Raw genomic sequence first — 23,816 nt, 5'->3', positions numbered from 1 at the left:
TGCCGACCCAGGCTCGCAGGTCAAGGGTGCACAGGCATTAGGGGCGCAACAGTGGGCAGGCTGTGAGTGTAGATGGCAAGAGGGCAGAGGGTTCCCTCCCACTTTGTATATCTGCATATTTCTTTGTTATTGATAACTTTTCCTTGGTTTCGCACTTTTGAAGGGGTTGCGGTGCGAGGCATCTAGAGCCCAAGTGTTGCTTAGGCCTAAAGGGGTTGCTATCCCCTGGCAGGCAAGGCAGGGGTTATGCGCTGTGGGCGGAGTTAGGGTTAGGCCCGGCAGGCTGATAACCATCCCAGTGAGCATACGCAGAGCCCCAACAGTCGGGGGAACTGGTGGAAGGACATCATGAACCCATCAAGACAGGGTGTAAAGGCGAGATAGAGGGGAGGTGGAGCCTCGTGGAAGATCACCATTCAGCTGTCCTATAGTCGAGAGACCCCCGGTAGTTGGACACCCACCATTGGAACAAGATCCAAAGTCGTGGCAGGTGAGATTGGGGAGAGACTACACAGGAGAGAGACATCCGCTCAGCGGGACAGTGGGGACGGACAAACGAATGCCCCTGAACATCTGGGTCCATCTGGCGCGTGACTGGATGTTCAAGACCAGACAGGCACAGTCCTTTAGGTATTTAAAGACATCAAATCCCTCTGTCCTCCAAACTAAGTAATACTAGTTCTTTCAGCCTTTCCTCATAAGTCTTGCCCCCCAGACCCCTAATATTTGTTGCTATGTACTGGACTCTTTCCAAACTGTTCACATCCTTTTTGAAGTGTGGGGTTCAAAACTGGACACAGGACTCCAAATGAGGCCTCACCAATGGTGAATAGAGTGGAAGAATCACGTCCGTTGATTTGCAAGTGACACACCTGTTAATACGACCAATATTCTGTTGGCTTTTTTTGCAATAAAAACATGCTGTTGGGTTATGCTCAGCTTATGGTTTTCTGTAACCCCCACATCCTTCTTTGCAGTCCTGCAGCCTAGACAGCCATTCCCCATTTTTTTGTGTGCATGCATTTTATTCTGTCCTTAAATGTAGGAATTTGCACTTGCCCTTGTTGAATCACATCCAGTTGATTACAGACCATTTCTCCAGCCTATCCAGGTTATTCTGGATCCTAGCCATGATCATTGGTGGAATATCGAGGGGTATACAGAGTCCCTGCCAACCTTTGTGCCAGGGCACTGAGGTTCTGCAACTATTTGCTGCAGCTTTTATTTGAAAGGGTGCCGTTTCTCCAATCATCTTTGTGGGACTGCTGATGAGGTCCAGCTGATCTGAGAAGTGGCACCCTGTAAAGCGGTGGTAAAGAGCTATATGGCTGGTGCTTAATTCAGCAGCCTACCTGATAATAAATGATCTGGGTTCTACTGCATAACTCCACCATATGTTGTCCCTGTGTGATTTCACACTGAAATTCGGTAAACTTGGCCTTATAACATTAGGCCCTGCTTCACTAAATATTTCAGAATTACTGTGATTACAGGACGTAAATTGGTCTTTTTCCTTGAATTGTACGCTGAGAGAAGTTCTGTTAAAGTATACAGTGATAATTTTGACATATTAAGGAGTGGAGGATAGGGTGTTTCATGTAAATGCTTGATTAAATTTAATCAGATGGAAATAGTAGGTGTAAATTTTGTTTTATAACTAAGTGGCATATATGTAAATTATATGCTGTTGACTGAATTTCTGTTTCCTCTCATGTGATTGATGTATACAGTAGCTTCTTACAATATGCCTCTTGTTTACATTTCTCCAAAGATACTCATGTATTAAAACTACCCACAGACAGTAGCCATAACATTGTAAATAGCTTGCACAAGGAAAAAACCTCACAAATTCTACTTTTTTTATTTGAAAGGGTGCTGTGCATTTTTTTTGTGTATTTACTGTCCTGCTCATTTGGAATGACTATGACAGCGTCTCACCCAGCTAGTTTTTAATGATCAAGGTGATTTCCCAAACAACCTGTAATTGTGCAGTACTTGAACCCTGGTAATTCTGCAGATGCCCGTTAATGTATTTATGTAAATAAAATGGTCCCTTGGTACAATATGCAAGGTTGTACACACCCTCCTGTCTCTCTTTTTATATGTGCTCCAGATACAAAACAGAGTTAGTACTGATTACGTTAGTTATTTCTGGTAAATGACAGGGTTTAACCTTCCACCTCCCTGATCGACACTTCATGCTTCAGTGGGGCCAGAGTTTAACACAAAATGACACACATTACCAACCAAAGAAAAATAAATTTAACCACAATATAAGCAGAGGCCTAAACAAAAATACACAGTAGTTTAACATTATGTTTTGCAAATTTGGGGGCTTCTGGTTTTTGAGAACGAGCCATTCCCAGGTCAGGTAGATCCTGTCAATGGCATCATGAAAATTGACAGAAGAACATCCTTGCTGATTTTAAAAGCAGCAAAATAAGGGGAGGACTAAAGTGCAGTGAAATGTCTCAGGTATGCTGCTTATTTCAGATTGGGGCCCCAGCCTTTGAAGAATCATTTGGTGAAAAACGCTTTGCTTCCTCAGACCTTAGAGAGAGAATTTTTAAAAGAGTATTATATAGATGATTGTTTTAAAATGAAGTTGCTTCCTGAACTACACTTCCTAATTGGAGGAAAGAGTTTGTATCTCAGGATAGAGCCTTTCATGTGGAGAAGGCTCAGTCATATATATGTGAAGCTATCGATTTCCTGACACTTGGCCAACTATTCTCATATTGAATATTTAATGTAATGCAAATATTTGCTTCATAGAAACATTGCAGTGGTTGTGGTGGAGAGCTAAAAAGTAAAAGTCTGTGCTAGGAATAGTTGAATGGAATGTTTTAAATTAGCCTTTTTTGGCAATATACACACAATTATTCTAGAGGAGGCCCAACCACTGCCAAGTAGAGGCACTACCACCTACCATACCTTATATCTGTAGATGTGGCCCAAAATCTCATTTACCTCTTTGCAGCATCACATCTTTTGCTCATATTGAATCTGTGATCTATCAGGACCCCAAAATTTTGCTATTGATCAGCTGGGCAGGATTTTATGCTGAATACTTTGTTTTTTCTTTATGTGATGTGAGAGAAGTAAAGATATCCTGCTACAGTTCCAAAGATGTAAGGTTGACGGCTGTTACAGACTTGGGCTGAAAACTGCCCCCAGGTGACCCTGCTATAAATGAGTCTCTAGTGTGAATGGAGAATCAAAGGTGGCCAGATAACACACTAGCCATATCACTCCCTTGCCTCTGCCACTAGATATAGAAACTGACATGCCATTACCATTGGCTGCTTAGTTTGGATGGACTTTTGACTTGATAGTAATCTTTAGTTCTCTGATATATCAAGTCTTAGCAGGGTTGAGGCCTTTATGTGCATAATTGAAAGAACGTGTAAGAAACAACTGTGGAAATCCTTCAGTGGAAAGGGAGAAATCTAGATTGTAATATCTATTTAGATTGTAACCTACTCAAAGGGATTAGGCTTTTAGGTTCTCTGAAACTGCCATATTATATGTGAATGTTAAATACTTTAGTTGTTGTTGTTTAAAGCCATTTAATTACCCTGGTATGACCAGGAGAAACGTGAAAAGGGGAGAATGTAGTTTTGACTTAGGAAAACGATTCAACTAAAAGCCCCCTGTGAGAGAGTAAGGTGACATTCCTACAAGCTTTGAAAGATACTGTGCAAGACTCACAAAAAAAGCCAATACTACACTAGTGCATGAGGTTGAACTGAGCCCTGTCTTATTCTAGACCCCATTGTTTCAATGTTAGTTATTCCTGATAAGCCTGCAGCAGTAATGGCCATGTATTATTAGGTGTATTATGTATGACCCAAGTAAAGAAGGCCAACAAAACAGAAGACAGGACAGGGTGACACCTTACAGACTAACACAGGAATGCTTAATCTCAAGCCCACAGGCCAGATCCTGTCCAGTGAGCCATGTGATCTAGCCTGTGAGGCTCCCCATGGATCTGGAAATTTGGCATCAGGCGAGTGGTGGCAGCATTTATTGGCAATTAATACTGCCACTGGTCCCCTGCTGCCAAATTTCCAGACCTGTGGGGAGCCCTACAGGGTGAGGTATAAGCCAGATGACCTCAACCTTTGCATCAGGTCAGTCTGCAGCTGGATCCACATCATGAGGCTGAGCTGCCGTGCAGGTCTTTCCATGGCTGGATCTGGCGCATAGGGTCTGTCTTTGGCTAGATCAGATGCATGGGATTGGGTTGATGTGGGGCCAGCCCCACACACTGGATTGTACCCATGGACCTACTTCGCACAGGTTCTGACCTGTGGACCCAGACCCAGGCCACTTGTCCAGCTCATGGGGCCAGATGGGTTGAGCGCCACTAGACTAACATGATGAGAAATGCATAAGCTTTTGTATGTAGCAGCCTACTTTGTCAGATCTTATGAATGGACTTGCCGCAACAGGCCAGAAAAGGTATACAGGGGGGAGATTTAGAAGAGCAGTCCTTTCTCTCCATGTTATTATGATACCCCTCCACCCCCACTAAGGATGTAGTTTGTTCACACAAGTTTGAATGACATTCCCAAATCCTTATGTATGAGTTAGGACCTTGGCCTTATTTGACAAGTCAGCCCATCAGCTGGGCAAATTAAGGGATCAAGATCTGGAGGAGAGGACTCAATTAAAGGAATCATTTTGCTGCTTTTTTCAGTTAGTTTGCTTTTTTATAGTGCCTGTAGGTTTTGGAGAGTTCTGGGGTAGAAGAAACACTAGTATGGGATACATAGGTAATTTAAGGTTTTGCTCAGCTAGACCTGACGTATTCAACTGGAATTATTCTTTAGAGTTCTCAATAAAAAGATTTTTTCCTGCTGAAGAAGCTCAGATAATTGAAGGGTTACAATGCTTTCTAAATGTTATCATATAGACAACCTGTGTTTGTGTGCTTGTGTGTTAATTGGCCACAGCTTCCTTTTATATACCCAAATCTAAAATATGGATAAAAGCTTTATGGAAAACAGTTATTGCATATTGAAATTGATTTTAATAAAAGCCATGTCATTCCATACTAATATATAAATACACACAGATATTAAGGTATTTCAACATTTATTTTATATGTTTCAGGTCGACAGATCCCACCCTTGGACTCTCATGAAAATGGTAACAATGGAGCAATCAAACTTGGAAAGCAGACTACACAAATGAATAGGCGATGCTGCTGACCCAGCTTGTTCTGTTTTGATATTACTTGAAAAAATAATACCATTTGCTTATTCATTGAGCAAAGGAAGACTTCATGATCTCAGTGACATGGCACCTTGTCTTGAAAGCAACAGTACTCCATGCGAGTAATAATGCAAGGATTGGGAGCAGAAATTTTTTTTTCTTTGAAAGAATTTGGCAAAACCTAGGTGGAAAGTCCTCCCTACCATCCTGGCCAACATTACAGTGTTAAATTACTCCAATCCTTTTTTTTAAAGCCAGTGACTGTTGATTTTTTTTTTCAAATAAATGGACCTCTTCTTATGCAAGCTTTAGATTTGTTGAAAAAATTCTGCTTTCTACAATGCAGAGCGGACTTAGTGTTTTTAATTGATCTGTATAGTAATGTAGTGCGTATGATATAAAGCCTAAACTTTCGTCAGCATATTTCTCAACCTTCTCTTACAGGCAGGCTATGTTCCTAGAACTTTTCTAGGATTATAGCTTCATCAGAAGATTTTTTTATCAGCCATCAGCAGGACATGGATTAATGACTAATTAAAAACATGGATCAAAGTGTCAGATTTCAAATTTTTCAGGTAGAGTCAGGGAAGAATTCAGCCCAGTTTGTGCTACTGGGAGACCTAGTTGCAACCATCTGCATTTATCTGAAGGATGGAATTCCCGTAAAAAGGAACTGTTTGGGATGACTAAGCAGACAGATTTCTTAATTCTGTTCCAGAAAGAAAATACATTCTACCTACTGGATTTAGTCCAAGTTTACTCCCTTTCCAGGACTTAGGCTTTATCAGTAACTGAAGTTACAAGAATATAAAATTGGTCAAAAATTGGCTGCTTCTAAAGTTCTTGTGGATGCCCCTCTATCCTCTGTTCCCAGACCCAGCCTTCTCTCTTACCACCTTGAAGGAGGAATTTAACATCCTCTCCCATCAGGTTTCCAAGTGTTAATGAATTCAGTAAAAGAATCTTAGTACCCCATTCAAATGATAAAGGGAGTACAGTATAATTTGGGGTCATGGGATGAAATTAAGAAACATTCTGGTTTTCCTGGAGATGAGATCTGTTCAATTGTGGAGTATGGGAAGTGGTACAAAACTCTCATTGCCTGATATACTTGCAACTAAACCAAACAAAGCACCTGAAAACAGTGTAGAGATAAGTCAGCTATTGGAAATTATGAACTAGATGATCTAAGACAGAGATGCCCAGACTATGGTTTGCATGCCATGCATGGTTCCTGGGCAGCTTAACTGCAGCTTCTGAAGCAGGGGCACTGTGCACAGATAATTGATTGTGGGGCATGTGCATCTTCAGAAGCTTGTTTTTCTATGGCTCTTAGCTGGTTCAAGATTTTTGTTTGTGGCTACAGAGGCTAGGACGTTGGACCACTTTGATCTAAAACATGTAGGTCTCTTCTATTTCTATGTTTTCTGTATCTGTAATCAACAGAGTAGTTGAATTATAAAATCAATGGAAAAGAGGGAAAGGGTAAAGCAGAAACAAGTTAAGTAAAAAAAAGGTACAGAAACAAATCCAAATGGCATTCCACAACATTATAACTTCTTTTATATGTATACAACATTCCTTCTATTAATGCAGTTGTGGAGAATTTATGTGCAAAGTAACCAAAAGAAGAAAATTATTTCCAACTAAGGAGAGTGTATAATTAATGTATAGACAGGTTGTAGCTGGATCTACATAGTTATGCAAAAATGGACTTTAACTGTTTCATTGAGGGTGCAGAGATGCTACTAGTTATTTAGGGCCTGAACCAAAGCCAGGTGAAGTCAGTGGGTGTCTTGTCATTGACTTTGTGGGGCTTGGATCATGGTCTTAATCATTATAGTTAGTAAAGTTGCAGATCAACAACAAAAATGAGTACTCTCACTGAGTGAAGCCGAGTTCTCACTTAGTGGAAAAGGACAGCATCCGCAACTTGGTAACTATACAGTGAGGCTATTTAACAAGCATTTCTTTTTTTAAAAACTGTATAAATAGGTTCTGTGCTAAGCATTTTATATTATTTGTGCATAAAACTTCTTAAATTTGTTTTCATAGATGTGACTGACATTATTTTCACATGACATCTCAAAACCCATTAAAATGAGTTTAGGATAACTGTAAGGTTCTTCAGGCACTTCTTCAATTACATTATAATCTCCAGCTAAATGAGGGCTAATATCTGATGCAAATCTCTGGATTTTGCATTATACTGAGTCACCATCTTTCACAGCTACCATGGAACAAATGCGTGTACATGGATCAGAAACAGAACTATGAAGTTTTTCATTAAATGATTTCAAATTAGAAATTATAGTGACAATTTTACTGGCTGAAAGAGACTTTCAAAATGTAAATTGGAAAAGCAGGTTCATAGCATATAGTTTTATGCTTTAACAGGCCAAATCCTGAAGTCCTTATTCTGTTTTTAGTTAAGTCAATAAAGATCTTGAGTGAACAGAATTTAAGTTGTGGTCAATTGTGTTTTGAGGAAGCTCTGAAGTCACAATGAGAGAATAACAGGCCACTCCAAAATATTTTAGAGCTACGGTTTTCTTTGGCTACAAGACTAACCTTCAACTGTTTTACTTCACAACCAGTGTTTTCCCAAAGTGCCGGCTTACTATCTTTCAGAATGAAATTATAATTTGTTTTAGGAGTGTACATGTTTTTCAAATCCTGATTTTAACTTTTCCATTGTTGTTGGTGATTGATTAGGAAATATTTTGCCATTCTCCATAAGTGCTCCAAAAATTATCTGATACCAAAAATTAACACAGAATCATAAATCTGTATAGTAACCATATTTCTTACCAGTCTGAGTAGTTAATGGCTGCTTTTAAAAATAAATATATAAATAACCGCAGTACTGAAGTTGTTTGAATCTGTAGTTGTCCTGCTTTAATAACAGTTAAAGCATTTCTACACTGGCCATTGAGAAGAGTAGTTTCTCCAGGAAAGCCAGTAGTAGGGCAGATGCATAAACAGTAATTAGAGTAGGTTATATGGAGACTTTCTTTTCCTCCTCAAGTTCTAAGTGACATTCTTTCTGGTATGTCAAAAAGTAGTTGCTTAATACATTTTTTAAAAATTAATTCATTTCCATATGTGCTGTGTGTATATGTATATATAAAATAGGTTTCTATTTTGTTATACTGACATGTAGTACTTTTTCACTGGTGATGTCTGGTTCACATATACTACATATTGTATACTGTAAGTATGTATTTTATTAGCGATCATTTCTCCTTTATTAATTTTTAAGGCTGAAGACCAAAAGTAGCAACAAGATGGGGATATATTAGGTACATTGCTGACTTGCCAACTGATAGCATTAATATTACATATTATTGAATGTGAGTTTTTGTCCACAGAATGAGAAATCTAGAGAAGCTGTAACCCATTAACTGGCACCTGCTGATGTAAAAGTCATGCTCCAGAAAACAAGATTAATTAGGGATTATTTTTCTTTCTGATACAGGCCAGTCTGAAGTGCTGCATCATAATGTCTACATCAGCATTTCCCAGATTTTGCAGTGCACCTCTGGAGGTGCAAGTATGAATCATAGCAGCATTTAGCTCTCATGCCTCCCTACTTCAGCCGCCACTTCTCTGACCCTGGTTATGCCCACTGCTGACTGCCAGTAGTGAGGGGAATTGGTGGTAATCAGTGGCAGGGGAAACTGACTGCAAAGGAAGCAGTAGTGACTGATGAAGCAGAGTGATGTAACAGTGCTTGACTTTACTGCAGTGGGGCATAAACCCAGAAGAAAACACTGGTACACATCATTTAATAGTTAAAACTACCTATCATTATGTCCCCACTTTATGTTGCTTTTCAGTGCACGTGATTAATGCAATTAGATAGCTAATAAATGAGAGTGCCCTGACTTGTAATCAAACCTTTTTAGTACATTAACTTTATATTTTACTCTACTACCCTTAGTAATTTAAACCAGATCCAGTGATCAAATGTCAGTGTAAAATTGTGTGCTAAGTAATATCACTCTTTTTTTTGTTCATGTAAGGGCTTTAACTGGGCTGGACCCATTGGCTTCATGTATGGGATGCTGCAATTTGTTAATACTTTATCTTCTGTTTTACATATGAATTGTATGATATCTAATAAGATTTTTCCTAAAATGTAGTTTTTTGTTTTATTTAACCTACAGTAATTAAGGCTAATAAATATTTTAAATACTTTTGATTTCAAAAGACCACTGGTTTCACTAAAACACACAAATACAAGAATATTGTTGTATTATAAAGTTCTCACTATAACTGGCAACATTTCTCCCTGCAGAAACAACTGTAGTTTAGATTCCACTTAACTAGCATTTACATGCAATGTGAGCCTTATTCTACTCACTGTATGTTGTCACTTATGCTGCAGATTATCAAACATAAATTGGAGGCATTGTGGAGAGATTCTAGCCTGCACAAACAAAATTACTGTAATAGAGGCCTTCTCAGGGCCGATTTTCCTGTGGCCCACCCACCTGTTTCTGGGCTAACCGCCCGCCTTCTTACCTGCCACACCTTGTTGTTAATTAATTAATTGATGTTAATTAAGCAGGAGGTTGCCCATTTCTTGCCCCAATGCCAGGGGGCGCTCTTTGCGGCTCTGTTCCTCTCCTACACTGCAGCCCAACCTTTGCAGATGGCATCCAGCTGTTATCCACATCACCGGCCCCACAATGGGCCCCAGAATCCTACTATTCAAATCCCACCATTCAGGCAACCTACTCCACCTTCATTCTAGGCTGTATAGCTCCCTGAGCTGCTTCCCCCTTACGGGTGTAGTCCCCCAGGGACCTTTGGCTACACTGGCCCTGGCCCTGGCCCATCTCCAGGCCAGTCAGAACCCCAGGCCCTCAGCTCTGGGCGTCCTTCACGGTCGGCCCCTGGTCCTTTGACCCTTCTGGTCCTGGCCCCAGCATTGACCAGTTGGGGGATGTCAAGACAAGTTCCTGAGTCTATGGCCCCACTCTGTCACTGGGGTCCACCTTCCAGACTCTACAAGGGCGGTAACCCACCTGGTTGTGGGAGCTGGGGTTTGGGCACCCTGACCCACCTTTCACCAGGGTGGTAACTGGCCTGGCATCTTCTGGAGGCTCCCACACCACTGGGAGCCTCACCAGGCCACCCACTCCCAGCAGGGTGCAATTTTAAGTCATGGCAGGACCAGGAGCCTCCTGTCTATCCCCTACAGCTCCTGCCCTTACCTCCAGATTATACCTGCAGCCAGGCGATGTTGCCTGGCCTTCCAGCAGCAAAATGCCCTGTTAATATGGGCAGCCCGTAATCCAAAATGGCTGCCCTAATCAGGCACCTGCCGGCTACTGTCTTCTGGCCTTTAAAGTGGTAGGCACAAACAGTGCCCTGCCACAATTACATTCAAGAATAAACAGGTTGAATGGTTTTTCTGATTTCTAGTCTACTAGATGACATTCTAACAGTCCAATAAAGCAGGAAAATAGCTGAACGGTTGGCATCCAGCAGAACAATATCTGCCAGTAAAAGGTGAGCTTGCAGTAGCCACTTCCTTTGAACAGCATATTCCCAATTACACCCATTTTTGACTTTCCATTCCATTCATTTGCTATTTATCTTCAGGTTTCAGAATTAACAAGACATGAAGATGTATGTGGGAGTGTTCTTATTTCAAACCATCTTCAAACTTGGTAAAACATCATTGTATTGGTTTACACTTGGTTCACATTTTCAAGATTGTCGTCACAACCATAATTATTAGAAATGTAACTTTTTTTGCAAAATAAAAGGTGATATTCTGGAGTGAAGGCCATATACATTCCTTAGCAAACTTCACAGTCAACAGGTCATGAAGTAGATTATCAAATCTTAGGCAAACATTTGTTCAGTGTTATAGAACATCCCATCTCTGTCCATTCATCAGATATGCTGATAAATCTTTGTAAAGCAGATTTATAACACAATGGAAAACTATAAAGCTGATGAAGAATATAAATATTGCATTAGCTTGATGCCCTATGACCTAATTATACTTAAGTATTTCAGTTTCATCTAATGGAAATAAATCCAGAAAGTACATTAATCTAATCCTGCAAGTACCCACAAGCAGCAAAAAGACAACTTGCTTTTAATTCAGAACAGTTGGTGAAAGGTCAAAAATGATCCTCCTTCCTGTTCCTTACCAGGATTGGAGAAACAGAAGCAGACACTACCCATCATAGGAGACAATTGTGATTCTACAAGAACATGACTACATTTTGCATAGGAGGTGTAGTTAATTCTAGCTGTCATTTGGATACGTGTACTTTTTAGTGCTTAATATTAGCAGGATTGTGTACTCTACAGACTTGAAAACTAGGGATTATACGCTCGGCTGTGAAGTTCAACAATAAAAAAACAAAACACGTTTCTATTTGAATTACTAAAGATTTTGCTTCCCCCAGGTGTTTGAAAAAAATTTAACTTTTCACAGATCAAAAACTTCAGAAGTGCAAAAGTGTCAGCCTTCTTTTGCAAGGACCAGCTGCAATTTCTTAAGGACTCTTCAGTGGTTAGGAGAATTAGTCTGATGAAATACTCTGTGTACCTACTTTAGACCTCCACCCCCTCACTCTAATCTGTTAAAGTGTTTAGGTATCTGCTAGGGTTATGAAATGTGCACTCCCCAAGAGGTAAAACAGATGGCTCATCTTTTTTTTTTCCAGTAATTTTTACACAGGATTACAAAGCAAACTTCTTTAAAGCGTTAAAAGAAAAGTAAAATGGCTTAAATTAATTTTATAGATGCTTAGTAATGACTGCCACTGAGTTCCTAAGAAACCATGCTTTATTTGTACTTAACCAGTATTCTTGATCTGCATTTAATTAGCTGTATTGTTAAAATCTGGGCCAATGTTAACTTGATTCTTCATTAGATATTGCTGTACGAAAATCAAATTCTTTTTTAAAAATTATATTATTCATGACCAAGCATAGGAAGTGTGGGAGTCAGAATATGCAGTAACCTAATACATTAGTCTTTCTGTGTCTGAAAAGCTGAACTCAAACATTTTCCAACTCCCTGCTTTAAGTATTGCAAAAAGGCCATATTGGCCACACTTACATGAGATGCTGACTGAGCAGTAACTGGAGTAGGGGTGTATGAAATGGGCCGTATTTGATTTGGATTCGGCCCGAATCGGGGGACAGTGATTTGGTTCATTGATTTGGATCACTGTCCCAATTTGATTTGGCCGAATCCAAATCTGAAGATTCGATGCTGATTCAGAGACTCAGTGATTCAGCCATAGACACAGCTTTAAATGTTTTTTCTACATACCTTGAGGTACCAGGCATGGCTCATAAACACCGCAATGGTGGGGTGGATGGAGTGGGGGGGGGGAACCCCCCCAAGTGCTCGGTGGCGGACCCAGAAGTGGACTAGAAGTACTTGGTAATTGGCTGCGGGGGCACCCAGGAGGCACCAGTTGCCGAGCTGGTGGTGGCGGGGTAGAGGTGGTTCCCTCATGGACTCTGTGGTAGACCCAGAAGTGGACTGGAAGTGTTTCTGCTCCACTTCTGGGTCGGCTGCCGAGCAGGCTGGGGACCCTGCCGTGCTCCTGTGGGACAGTCCATCTGCCCCACCATCTCAGCATTCATGAGCCGCCTGGTACCTTGAGATCTGTAGAAAAAACATTAAAAGCTGTGTCTATGTCTGAATCACTGAATCTCTCTGAATTGATTCAGAGGGTTCTGATTTGATTCGGAGAGATTAAAGGGTTTCCCGATTTGATTTGGATTCGGAGATTTGTCTGCCGAATCTGGCAGAAGCTCTGCTGAATTGAACAACGACCGAAGCTTCACACAGCCCTACTGCTAAGTAGTACCACCGAACTCGTTTTTCATAATGCTGACTGTGCAGTACTGTCACGTCATGCTTTCTGCCAATGTAACACCATTGTGCAGTAGTCACGGGTTACTGTGCAATCAGCATCTTGTGCAGGTGCAGCCATTTTTACCATTTCAGTGCGGCAAATTTTGTTTGTCCCAATGCAGAGATTTTTGTACTGTGCCTCTGCAAATTGCACCTAGTAACAAGGGTTTCTGTCAGTACTACAAATCACGTATTATGTGAGCATTAATATACACCACAATTTTAATAAAAATAGTACAGAATGTATTTGGCCTTTTTTGGCATAAAGATTTTATTTTGAAGATTTTAAATACAACAAACAGCCCTTATCGAAATGCTACATTGTGTTTTGCACCATATTTGGCTATTTCCTATTGTAGAAAAGTATAATACAGAGTTGCAGGGGATTTGTCAAATTCCTGCTACAAATTTCAAGAGAAGTTGAGGTGATTTCTCAGTCTCTGATGGATTTCCCATTTTTGGATGTTGCCAAATTGCCCCTGCCAAAGATCACTCCCATCAGCAGCTCACAAAGAAACTTTAGTAGGGGGATACTTTACTTTTCCTTTAGAAGGTAGTGAATTAGGAGAAGGAAAATACCGCCTTCCTGAGAATGTCTTGCGCCATCTTTCATTTCCAATGACATGTCCAAACACAGTGCTATACTACTAATATACAGTGCATATTTTAAGACAAAACTCCTGGAGGTGTAGCTGGGCAATTTTGCACTCTGGGCAGCAACAGTCTGCAGACAGTTGCAATGGACAGACCACAAGAGGCACTGGCTGATATTTCTGCACTCCACCTCAACTAATGTACAGGGTTGATACCTCAACTAATGTACAGGGTTGATACCCTGTTCACTGCCCCTTTCCATTTACAGTCCTGCAACTGCAAAATACAGATGTTTCAATGACCAAATAAATTATAATATAGTTTATTTGTCTTGTAGTGTTGTCTCTTCTGGTTACGCTAACAGTTTTTTTTTCTGTAAAAGTCACAATACATGGATAATCAAACTCTATGCCCACACGCTTTTACTGGAAGCAGAATTTGTAGGATGCAGGACTTACTACAGATTAGTTCTGGGGGATATATTTTTGTGAGAGTCCCTTTATTATGAATTGGCAGTTATCACTAACGAGTAACCCATGGCTCTGATACCTAAATCTTCACTATGAAAAAAAATATTTTGTTCATCCAACTAATGTGTTTTTCAGCAGGGTGGGATTTCAAGGCCTTTTGTTTACAGTAAATCTTGGCTCCAAAAATAAAAAAAATGAATAAGATGTCAAAGTTCTTCCTTGGTGTTTTAAATATGATGAAATTTAGGTTAAACACTTTACGCAATTCAAAGTCTGTACTTGACATCTTTAAAGAATTAAGGCTACTTTGCTGATAAACATATGCGGGATACTATAATGCAGGTTAAACTAAAAGAGCAATTAGGAGAGACTGGATGACAGAAGCTGGGCAGAAACAAAGCTACCAACAAGTCAAGTTATTTCTGAATATCAAAAATATAATCCCTGCCAAAGACATCATTAATCTTGCAGTGCAGCACTGTAAACATTTAACATGAAACACATTAAATGAATGTTAAGGGTTTGCTGTTAATCCCAATGGAAAGAAGTACATTTATAACAAGGGCTTAATTTCTAGCATGCTAACTATTCCCTGATAGCCAGGAGCCCAAACAAACTACATTTGTATTCCTGGTGGCATTTTTTTCAGAGACTCTTAGCCTCCTGGGTTTTGCTGCTGTAGAGATTATGCTTTGTTCTGAAAGGGAACTTCCTCTCTCGGGGTGGCAATGTGTATTTTATATGGGTATCTACATCAACACATTCACCTTTGTCATATAATCTTTGAAACTCAAAATAAATTTCTGTAGGGTGACCATAAGAAATGGAAGAAATCCCTTGGTAGGAGATATTTTTTACAGGATGACAACTCAGTTTCTGCCCATTTGGAATATAAAAAAGAAATTTTAAGGCATCTCAGGCAAGGCTGAAATATGAACTCAAAATTATCCTGTTTTACCTTACTCCAAAAAAAAGTAATACACACAATTATTCCCTGGACAAAATTGCTGAAACACTTTTTGCTGCAAATGATTGTGAAAATTATTTGTGTGGGAGCTGGATGAAACTAAAACCTCACCTTCTTAGCCTTGGAAAAGTTTTGACCTGAAGAAGAAAAAAAACAAATGGTGATGGCTTAGGTTTCCAACACAGCCATCTAGGGAAAAAAAGAGGATTGAACAAGATATAACATTTGGGGTGGGGAAAAACAAATTCATTTGAAAACTTTAAGAAAAGTGATACATACTACATACACTACAGTGCAACAAAGACAAACCCCAGTCAGTGTTTACATATAAAGTAATATAAGATGTGTAAAATTGAAAGAGCTGCTTCCAATAAAACAATATTAAACTTGTAGCTAAGTTTATGATTGTATTTGCCTTTTGCAAAACCATACAAGCTCTATTAAATAATTCTATGAAGGGCAAATAAATACCTATGCATGCAAACCATGACAAAAAAGTCACTGAGCTACAACAGTGGTCATGTCAGCTGTGACCCATAAAGCCTAAGGGCAATCATGCAACCATCTTGCATATGTCATTCAATTCTTGCTAGAGCTCAGATCTGGCTAAAAGGTGACTTGGAAGGATCTTTCTATAGAAAGGACAACAGCAAGCTGTTCCAGTGAGAGCTGAGAGAAAAAAAGAGTGACAAAGAGATGTAAAATGGGTTTGTATTGATTGATGTGAAACCACAGTGTGCAATGTGCTTCTAAGAGCTAGCTAGTGACAGAAAAAAGTCTTTAAGAGACCATCCATCACTGAAAAATAAAAATGGATATTTTCTTCCACGGAAAAGCCAATGCCTTGAAAAATCAGCAAGACTTGATTCATTAAGCTATCAATGTCAGCACGTATGTCCTTCAGGTATCATATCTTGTCTCACTTCAAATAACACCAGTGAAAAGGGTGTCCTGTTGCAGAAAAATGCCTGCTTTCCTGTGAAATAGAATTGGGAGGGGGGAGGAAGGAAGGACAGGAGGGGAAAGGACAACATAGGACCTGAAGCAGCAGCTAGATTGAAAGTAGAGCCTTTGTCAAATAATACTGTTTCATATCATATCCATGACATTGATGAGAATGTCTGAGAGCAATGGCTTTCAAAATTCAGGGAAAATAACTGCTTAGCAATTCAGCTTGATGATTCAGCCAGTGTCCCTGGTCCTGAAGATTGTTTAGAGCAGGGGTTTTCAACCTTTTTTAGTCTAAGTACCCCTGGCAGTCAAATGCCAAGGTGGGGGAATGGGGTAACGCACAGATGGACACAGAGCAGGGAGGCAGGGAAACTCATCAACTGGGATGAGGGAAGTAGCACCCCTCTGTGGGGTTGGGAAGCTCATTGGGCTGGTGTGTGCAAACTTCCCCACCCCATATAGGGGCACCGCTTGCCTCGCCCCACCCTGGCCCTGCTACTGGGAGGCAGTGGTGCTTTGTCCCTGCCTGCTCATGCACACCCCCTAGACCAAGTACTCCCAGGGGTATGCATACTCTTGATTGACAACCCCTGGTTTAGAGCTGAGGTTTTCAATCTGTGGTCTGTGGGAGACTATGTCTAAGGCAGGGGCAGGCAATTATTTTAGCTGGAGAGTTGCTTCATGAGTTTTGGCAAGAAGTTGAGGGCTGCAAGGGTAGTCCCCCTTGACAGGTGCCCTGCCTCCTGGTCAACATCTTGGTACTGGAAGTCCTGCTCCCTAATTGCTGACCTTTGTCACCATTAGTCCCTGCCCTTGCCCCAGAAGTACTCATTTTGTGAAGGAAGTTTGCCATCTTGGAATCAGAAAAAAAAATTATATACTAAAAATCTAACATCCAAAATAACATATTTTAATTTTATTTTTAAAAGTTTTTTTGTCTTGATGTGTGTGTGTATTTGCATCACAGATATAGAGGTGATTGTATAATAGCTCAAAATGAAGTCTTATTCTTGTATATTGGGAGGGGTGTGGAGGGCTGTGGGGGGTATGGATAGGTGGGTATGGGGTTTGGGGTGGGCTGTGGGTGTATGTGGCATGTGGGGGAGGGTGCAGGGGTAAGTGTGGATGTGGGGGGGCATGGGGGTCTTGTAGCGGCATGGTTTTAGGGATGTGGGGGGTATGAGGTTTGTGGCATTGTATGGAGGGGGAGGGTGGCTGGGGGTGTGTGCAGTGGGGTAGGTGTGGGTAGTTGTGAGCAGGGCTCCCTCCAGAGACCATATGTGTGCATGGGGGGTGCATGTGGGGAAGGATGTGGGTGGGCATGGTGTTTGTGGAGTGTGTGATTGTGTGTGGAGGAGGGTATGCTGGGGTGTGCATAGGAACCCCCACACGTGCCCCACTTGAGTTGGTCAGCACCTGTCCATACCCCACAACAGCTCAGAGCCCACACACCCTGTGGTGCCTCCCCACCACCACCAGTAGCGCAAAGCCCTAGTGTGCTCCCTTCCCATTCCAGACTGATCCCAGCAGGAACGGATCAACCAGAAGCGTGCATAGCTTTGACCCAACCCCAATGCCTGCTCCGCACTGCCCGCCCGTGTTGTGTTCTGCTGCTCTCTAGGCAGGCAGTGGGGTTGGGGCAGCTCCATGCTGGACTGCCTTTCTAGGTAGCCTAGCCATTGGCAGCTTCTCGCCCTAGCCCTGGGGTACTGGTGGGGACCTGCCCACAGCCCTGACCAGCCCCATGCCTGCTGCAGACTTTTCTGCTGGTGCTGAATAGCTGCAACAACAGCAGTGCTGGCAGGGCAGAGTGTGCTTGACATGGGAGAAAAGCAGACCCTCCCCCTCAGTGCTGCCCACTGCTTCCTGCAGCAGCTACATGGCATCCATGCTGGGCTGCCCCGCACTGTCACTGCCACCTCAGGGCTGCCCCACGAGGCAGTGGGAGAAGTGCAGAGGAGTCACAGGGCAGCCCGGCAGGAAGCACCGGGTAGCACTGAAGGGGAGAGGCCACTTTTTCCCCACACAGAGCACAATCTGCCCTGCCAGTGCTGCTGTTGGCAGGTCAAGGCTGGGTCCCTGCTAGTAACGCAAGGCAGAGCCCAGCAGCCCCAGGGGGCAGCAGGAAGCACCACCGTGGAACAACGCCTGAGCCAGGCAGGACTGAGGGATGTGTCCCATGGGCCGTATTTTTGTCACCCCTGGTCTAAGGGGTCTGTGAAAGATATCTATGATCAATCAAAACTATGTGAATACCCACACTTAGAATTCAAAGGGGCCCACCCCTCCACTCAAAATTTCCAAACGGGGTCCTCACCATTTAAAAATGTTTAGGGGGTCCATAAATGAAAAAAGGTCAAGAGCCATTGGTCTAGAGCTTGTAAGGCCTGCTTCTGATAAATCTCCTGAAGATGACTTGTACAAGTCAGGAAACAGAGTAGATACATGCACCTTATATAGACTAAATCATATATATGTATATATATCTATATATAAATATATATATATAATATCTTATTGAATTATTCTATAAAGGTACATAACTACCTTGCCTTCTGACTGACTCCAGACTAACCCAACTAACTACCTCACTGCCTCGCTCTAAAGCTGTATCAAATAACCAGGAGTAGACACTTACCTGAGGTATACTAGGCAAGAATAAAATGTTTGAATTTCCACATTCAGCCTTGAGTAGAGATTTTCGTACTTTTACAAGGTACTGAAAGCAGCAAGGGATTTTTGGTGATATCTTTTATCAGACCAACTGATTTCCTTTCCCTGCAGGCCCAGGCACCAAAGGGAGAAGCACTCTGGGAGATGCCTTCCACAGCAAAATGGCAGAAGTTTCCCCCCAGAGCCAGGGCTGCTTGTGGCAGTGCACTACCAGTTCCCCCACTCCAGCTGGAGAACAGGTATAAGGCCCTGGCAACACTGGAGGAGGAGGAAGGAGAGGATAAAACCTCTGGAGAGAAGGCTGCTCCACACACTGAACAGACTGAAGGAGGCAAGTTGACCTGGAAGAAGAGCTGCTGAGTGCTCGTCATAGGTGACTCCATCCTGAGAGGTACAGAGGGCCCCAAAATCCTTGGACGCAGGTGTTGTGGTGGACATAGTCTTTCTGGACTTTAGAAGGCTTTTGACACTATCTCTCACCCCATTCTCATGGAAAAATTAGGAGATTGTGGTGTCGATGCCTACATAGTCAGATGTGTCACCAATTGGCTGGACGGCCGCATCTAGAGAGTGTTGGTGGACAGGTCATTTTTGACCTGGAGGGATGTGGGCAGTGGGGTCCCCCAGGGCTCAGTCCTCGGCCCTGCACTGTTCAACATCTTCATCAGCGACTTGGACGATGGGGTAAAAAGCACCTTATTCAAATTTGTGGATGACACTAAGATGTGAGGAGAAGTGGGCATGCTGGAAGGGAGGGACTGGCTGCAATTGGGTCTGGACAGGTTACAGGGGTGGGTGGATGAGAATAAGGTGGGATTCAATACTGACAAGTGCAGGGTACTGCACCCAAGGAGAAAGAACCAGCAGCATACCTACAAGCTGGGGAACTCCTGTCTCATCAGCACAGAGGCAGAAAAGGATTTTGGAGTCATTACTGACTCCAAGATGAATGTGGGCCGCCAATGTGGGAACGTAGTCAGGAATGCTAATCGCACTTTGTCAGGCATCTACAGATGCATCACAAGCAGGTTCAAGGAGGTGATCCTCCCCCTCTATGCGTCACTGGTCAGACTTCAGTTGGAGTACCGCATCCAGTTCTGTGCGCCACGCTTCAGGAGGGATGTGGACAACATGGAGAGGGTCCAGAGGAGGGCCACCCACATGATCAAGGGTCAGCAGGGCAGGCTGTACGAGGAAAGGCAACGAAACCTGAAACTGTTCAGCCTCCACAAGAGAAGGCTGAGGGGGGATCTGGTGGCTGTCTATAAACTGGCCAAGGGAGACCAGTAGGCAATGGGAGAATCCCTGTTCTCCAAAGCACGACTGGGAGTAACAAGGAACAACAGCCATAAGTTGACAGAGGGTAGATTCAGGCTAGATATCAGGAGGCACTACTTCATGGTCAGGCCGGCTAGGATCTGGAACCAACTTCCAAGAGAAGTGGTGCTCACTCCTACCCTGGGAGTCTTCAAAAGGAGGCTAGATAGACACCTTGCCGGGGTCATTTGACCCCAGCCTTCCTTCCTGCCCATGGCAGGGAGTCGGACTTGATGACCTGCTCAGGTCCCTTCTGACCCTACCAACTATGAAATTGTATGCTTGGGAGAGATGCAGGCAAGTTTTCTAGCGTATTTCCTGGACCATCGTAACTACAACCCTCCAAACATACTATAAGTTGCTGAAAGGCATAAATAAATGTAAACTGCTAAGAATATGCCTTTATTTGGGAAAATTTAACTTGGGTCTTGTTCCTTTTGGCCTTTCTGGTGCCCAGAGGTGTGTTGAATTTGCTGGTTCCATCCTCCCAATCAGCATTGGCCACTTGGTGGGCCTTTCTAGTAGGGTAGGTTTTGTTTAATATTTTTGTGCTGTTTCAAGCTACTCAACTGAGGCAATTGTAGTAACATTGTTTCCTTGTTATCTAGTACCTCCTGATAGCACAATGGAGGAATGGATTGGATTTCACTAACAATTCAAGTCTTATCAAAAGGATATATAGGATCAAGACAACAAACTTGAAAAGTATGTAAGAGGCAATGTTGTCTTGAGCTGAAGACTATGTCTCTTGAGTTTAATCTATTTGATTTACCACTGTCCAGATAAAGAGTCAGGAACAAAATGTCATAATCCCATAAAGTGATTTCCTGCTTTCTGGGTTTAAGAGACTTTCCATTAAATGCTTTTCCCAGTCTTATTCCCATAGAACTGAAGTCAGGTTAATTATCATTTGGCAAGAGGCCCTTTTGGTCAGCTTATTGTTTTAAATTGTCACTGAAACCTATTATGACAACCTTAAATTAGCAACCGAAATGTGTCATCCAGGAAACTCCATCCAGCTGACTTTTCCCTCAGGAAGTAGAAATAAAGGGGTCTAAAATGTCATTTCTTATTGGAGACAAACTTAAAGGAAAAAAGATGAAGAAATGTCACACCTTATGTCACTGAATTACTAACTGATGATTCACACTTAAGGAACTCACAATCTGAGAATTCTTAAGAAAAGTTAAATACATGGTTGCTCAGTTCTATAAAACTGACACAGTAGAAATGGAATTTGGGGCTCCTAATTATTTTAGCATCACAGAAACATCCACATCAAGTCTGTTGGTATTACAAGCAAAATTATATTTATTCTAACTACCTTGGAAACCCAGCGTGAAATGTAAGAATCCCAGGCAACCTTAGGATAGATATCTAGCCATTTGAAGGTAGTTAAAAACTAACTTCTACATTGCTAACAGAAGTAAAAATACAACTGAAATTAATTTTTGCCATTAACAATAACATTAAAATTAAATAGAATTAAAATCTGATGGTATTAATTGTGCTAATCACTATTAATTTATGGAAAATGGGTTTTGGCAGACAAACTAGTACTGTTTTGTGTGAATCAAAGTTTGACTACTGAAAGTTATTCTGTTGGTCTTATGTACTCACCCTAATAGAGGACATTTGATTTAATGCCATAGGATGATTAAGAAATACCACAAAAAATGGGGTTCTGAAGGGACCTGTTCTTGGTCTAACGCTTTTCAATACCTTCATGAATGATCTTGAAGAAAATAGGAAATTATCCCTGGTAAAATGTACAGGTGACACAAAAATTGCTGATTTAATTGAGAGTGATGAGGTCAAAGTGTTATGTGCATTTTTAATAGTTGTCTGCAAAACAAGAATAACTATAGAATATTCTTTATGTATTTCTCCATGACCTTCCAATGCATCAAAGCAAAATCTCAAGAAATCTTTAAGTTCTCACTTATTCATAATTTATATGTTGCATGTTGAAACCTAACAGATTCTCATTGGTATCACCTGCACAGTAACTCTATAAATATTAACTCTTAGCTGTCAAAGGATTTCATCAGTGATACCATAGATGTTATTTTTTTTGAGTGGAAAGGGAATAAATAGAATAGTCTCTCAGATAAAAACACAAGAATGCTAAGCTAGTATATGACTACTCAGATACAAACATAGATCATACCTGCAGTACACTGGATTTGTAAGATTACTACAGAAATCCAATTTCTTTGCCTTATGGGTTATTTTAAAATGATTAAACTCTAATCTTCCAGATCTACATAAAATGAGCCAGAAACTTTTACTTTGATTAGCCAAACACACCTGTCAGAAGCAGCCTTTTCTGCATAACTGTCTGCTACCTCAGCAAAACAGTAATAGATAAATTTTGATGACTTACGACATACGGAGGCTGGGGTGTTAGTAGTGACAACTTTTTAGATACTTACTCTGCATATGAGCACATGCTTACTTTAATATACGTGTCAATTCCTGTTTTTTCAGTGGATGTAAAGTTAAGATATATGAAAGTCTGCAGGATTAGGGCTGTAGACAACATAACTTTTATTGATGATACTGATTATTATATTTAGTCGAAACCAAAGTGAGGTTTTCAAGATGTGGTGTCCCTCCCCCCATCAACATGGGGGAAAAAGAAAATATCAATTGGGGGTAGGGTAAAGCTTAAAAGATGCTTTACTGTGCTGCTTTGGGGGGGGTAGGGGGTGGGGGTCAGTGTAAAGTAGGGTGTAGGGGGACAGTGCAGGGCAGTGTGGGGCACGCCTACCTGATTCCCACCCCTCTCTCACGCAGGGCTATTGCGGCACTGCCACATATTGGTGTTGCATGTGGCGGTGGAGGAGCATGTGGCAGGGGTGCTGGGTGTGGCGCTGCAGCAGCAGGGTGTGGCGGTGGCGCGGAACCAGTGAAGACATGTGGCCCTAAGAATGCTTGGGACGCTGGCCTGGCTGCCTGCCAGGCAGCGCCAGGCACTGTGGGATGGCAGCACTGTGGTGCTGCTGCTTGTTGAGCAATATGGATATAACTGTGTTTAATGGATATTTTTGTAGTCAATAAAGCTTCTGACTGATTATCAGATGAGTGCTGGTGGTTAATAACATAGTTCTTCTTGTCCGCAGAGAAGTAGAGCTTGAGTTTCATCCCAACACTGCTGTTGCTGTCTGCCACAAAATTAGTTTGGAGGGGCCAAACTCCATTAACCCTCGCCTTCTGCTGACGATGCATAGGGCAGCAGTTTGGAGAGACAGACAAAACTTTCTTTGGTTAATTTTAAAGCTCCCACCTGCTAGTTTAATTTTACGACCCTGTTATGGGAGAGACAGGCCTGTCACCAGGTCTGAGAAGGAGGAATGACTGGCATACGTGACAGCAGGGCAGGGTTTTACATGCAAAACCCTCCACCAGCCCTTAACTGCAGCCAGTGCTGGGAAACTATTACGCTGTGAAGAAAGAAAAGGAAGAAAGGCCGACTCTTGCTTTTTGAGTCTCATACAAGAGCTTTTGGCCAGAGTGGCTTTGGAGGGGCCTCCCCATCTGTGTTCATCCCTGTGTTCTGCTCCAGCTCCTTTAGCAGGTTACTGGTGACCCCAGCCCCCAGCCTGAGGCCCTTGGGACTGGTCCCCACAGCCCCTGCAGTAAGGCAGTGCTCTGTCCCCAGTCAGAGTGTTGGTGTCACTGGGCATAACCCTAGGTAACTCAGAGGGATGGAAGACCA

The 23,816-nt window shown here is 42.0% G+C and overlaps 1 protein-coding gene across 1 annotated transcript in view; it reads left to right on the top strand.

The window, feature by feature from the left end:
• Positions 1-6,735, top strand: part of RAB31 (RAB31, member RAS oncogene family) — a 120,894-nt gene extending 114,159 nt beyond the window's left edge. The window contains exon 7 of the mRNA XM_019545972.1: positions 5,119-6,735. Within this exon, the coding sequence (XP_019401517.1) occupies positions 5,119-5,216 (98 nt within the window). The 3' untranslated portion in view covers positions 5,217-6,735. The remainder of the gene's footprint in view (positions 1-5,118) is intronic.
• Positions 6,736-23,816: the final 17,081 nt, after the last annotated feature.

Source organism: Crocodylus porosus, unplaced genomic scaffold (assembly GCF_001723895.1).
Source record: "Crocodylus porosus isolate Cpor-Errol unplaced genomic scaffold, CroPor_comp1, whole genome shotgun sequence".
NCBI lineage: Eukaryota > Metazoa > Chordata > Crocodylia > Crocodylidae > Crocodylus > Crocodylus porosus.
This window is presented reverse-complemented; position numbering and strand designations above follow the sequence as displayed.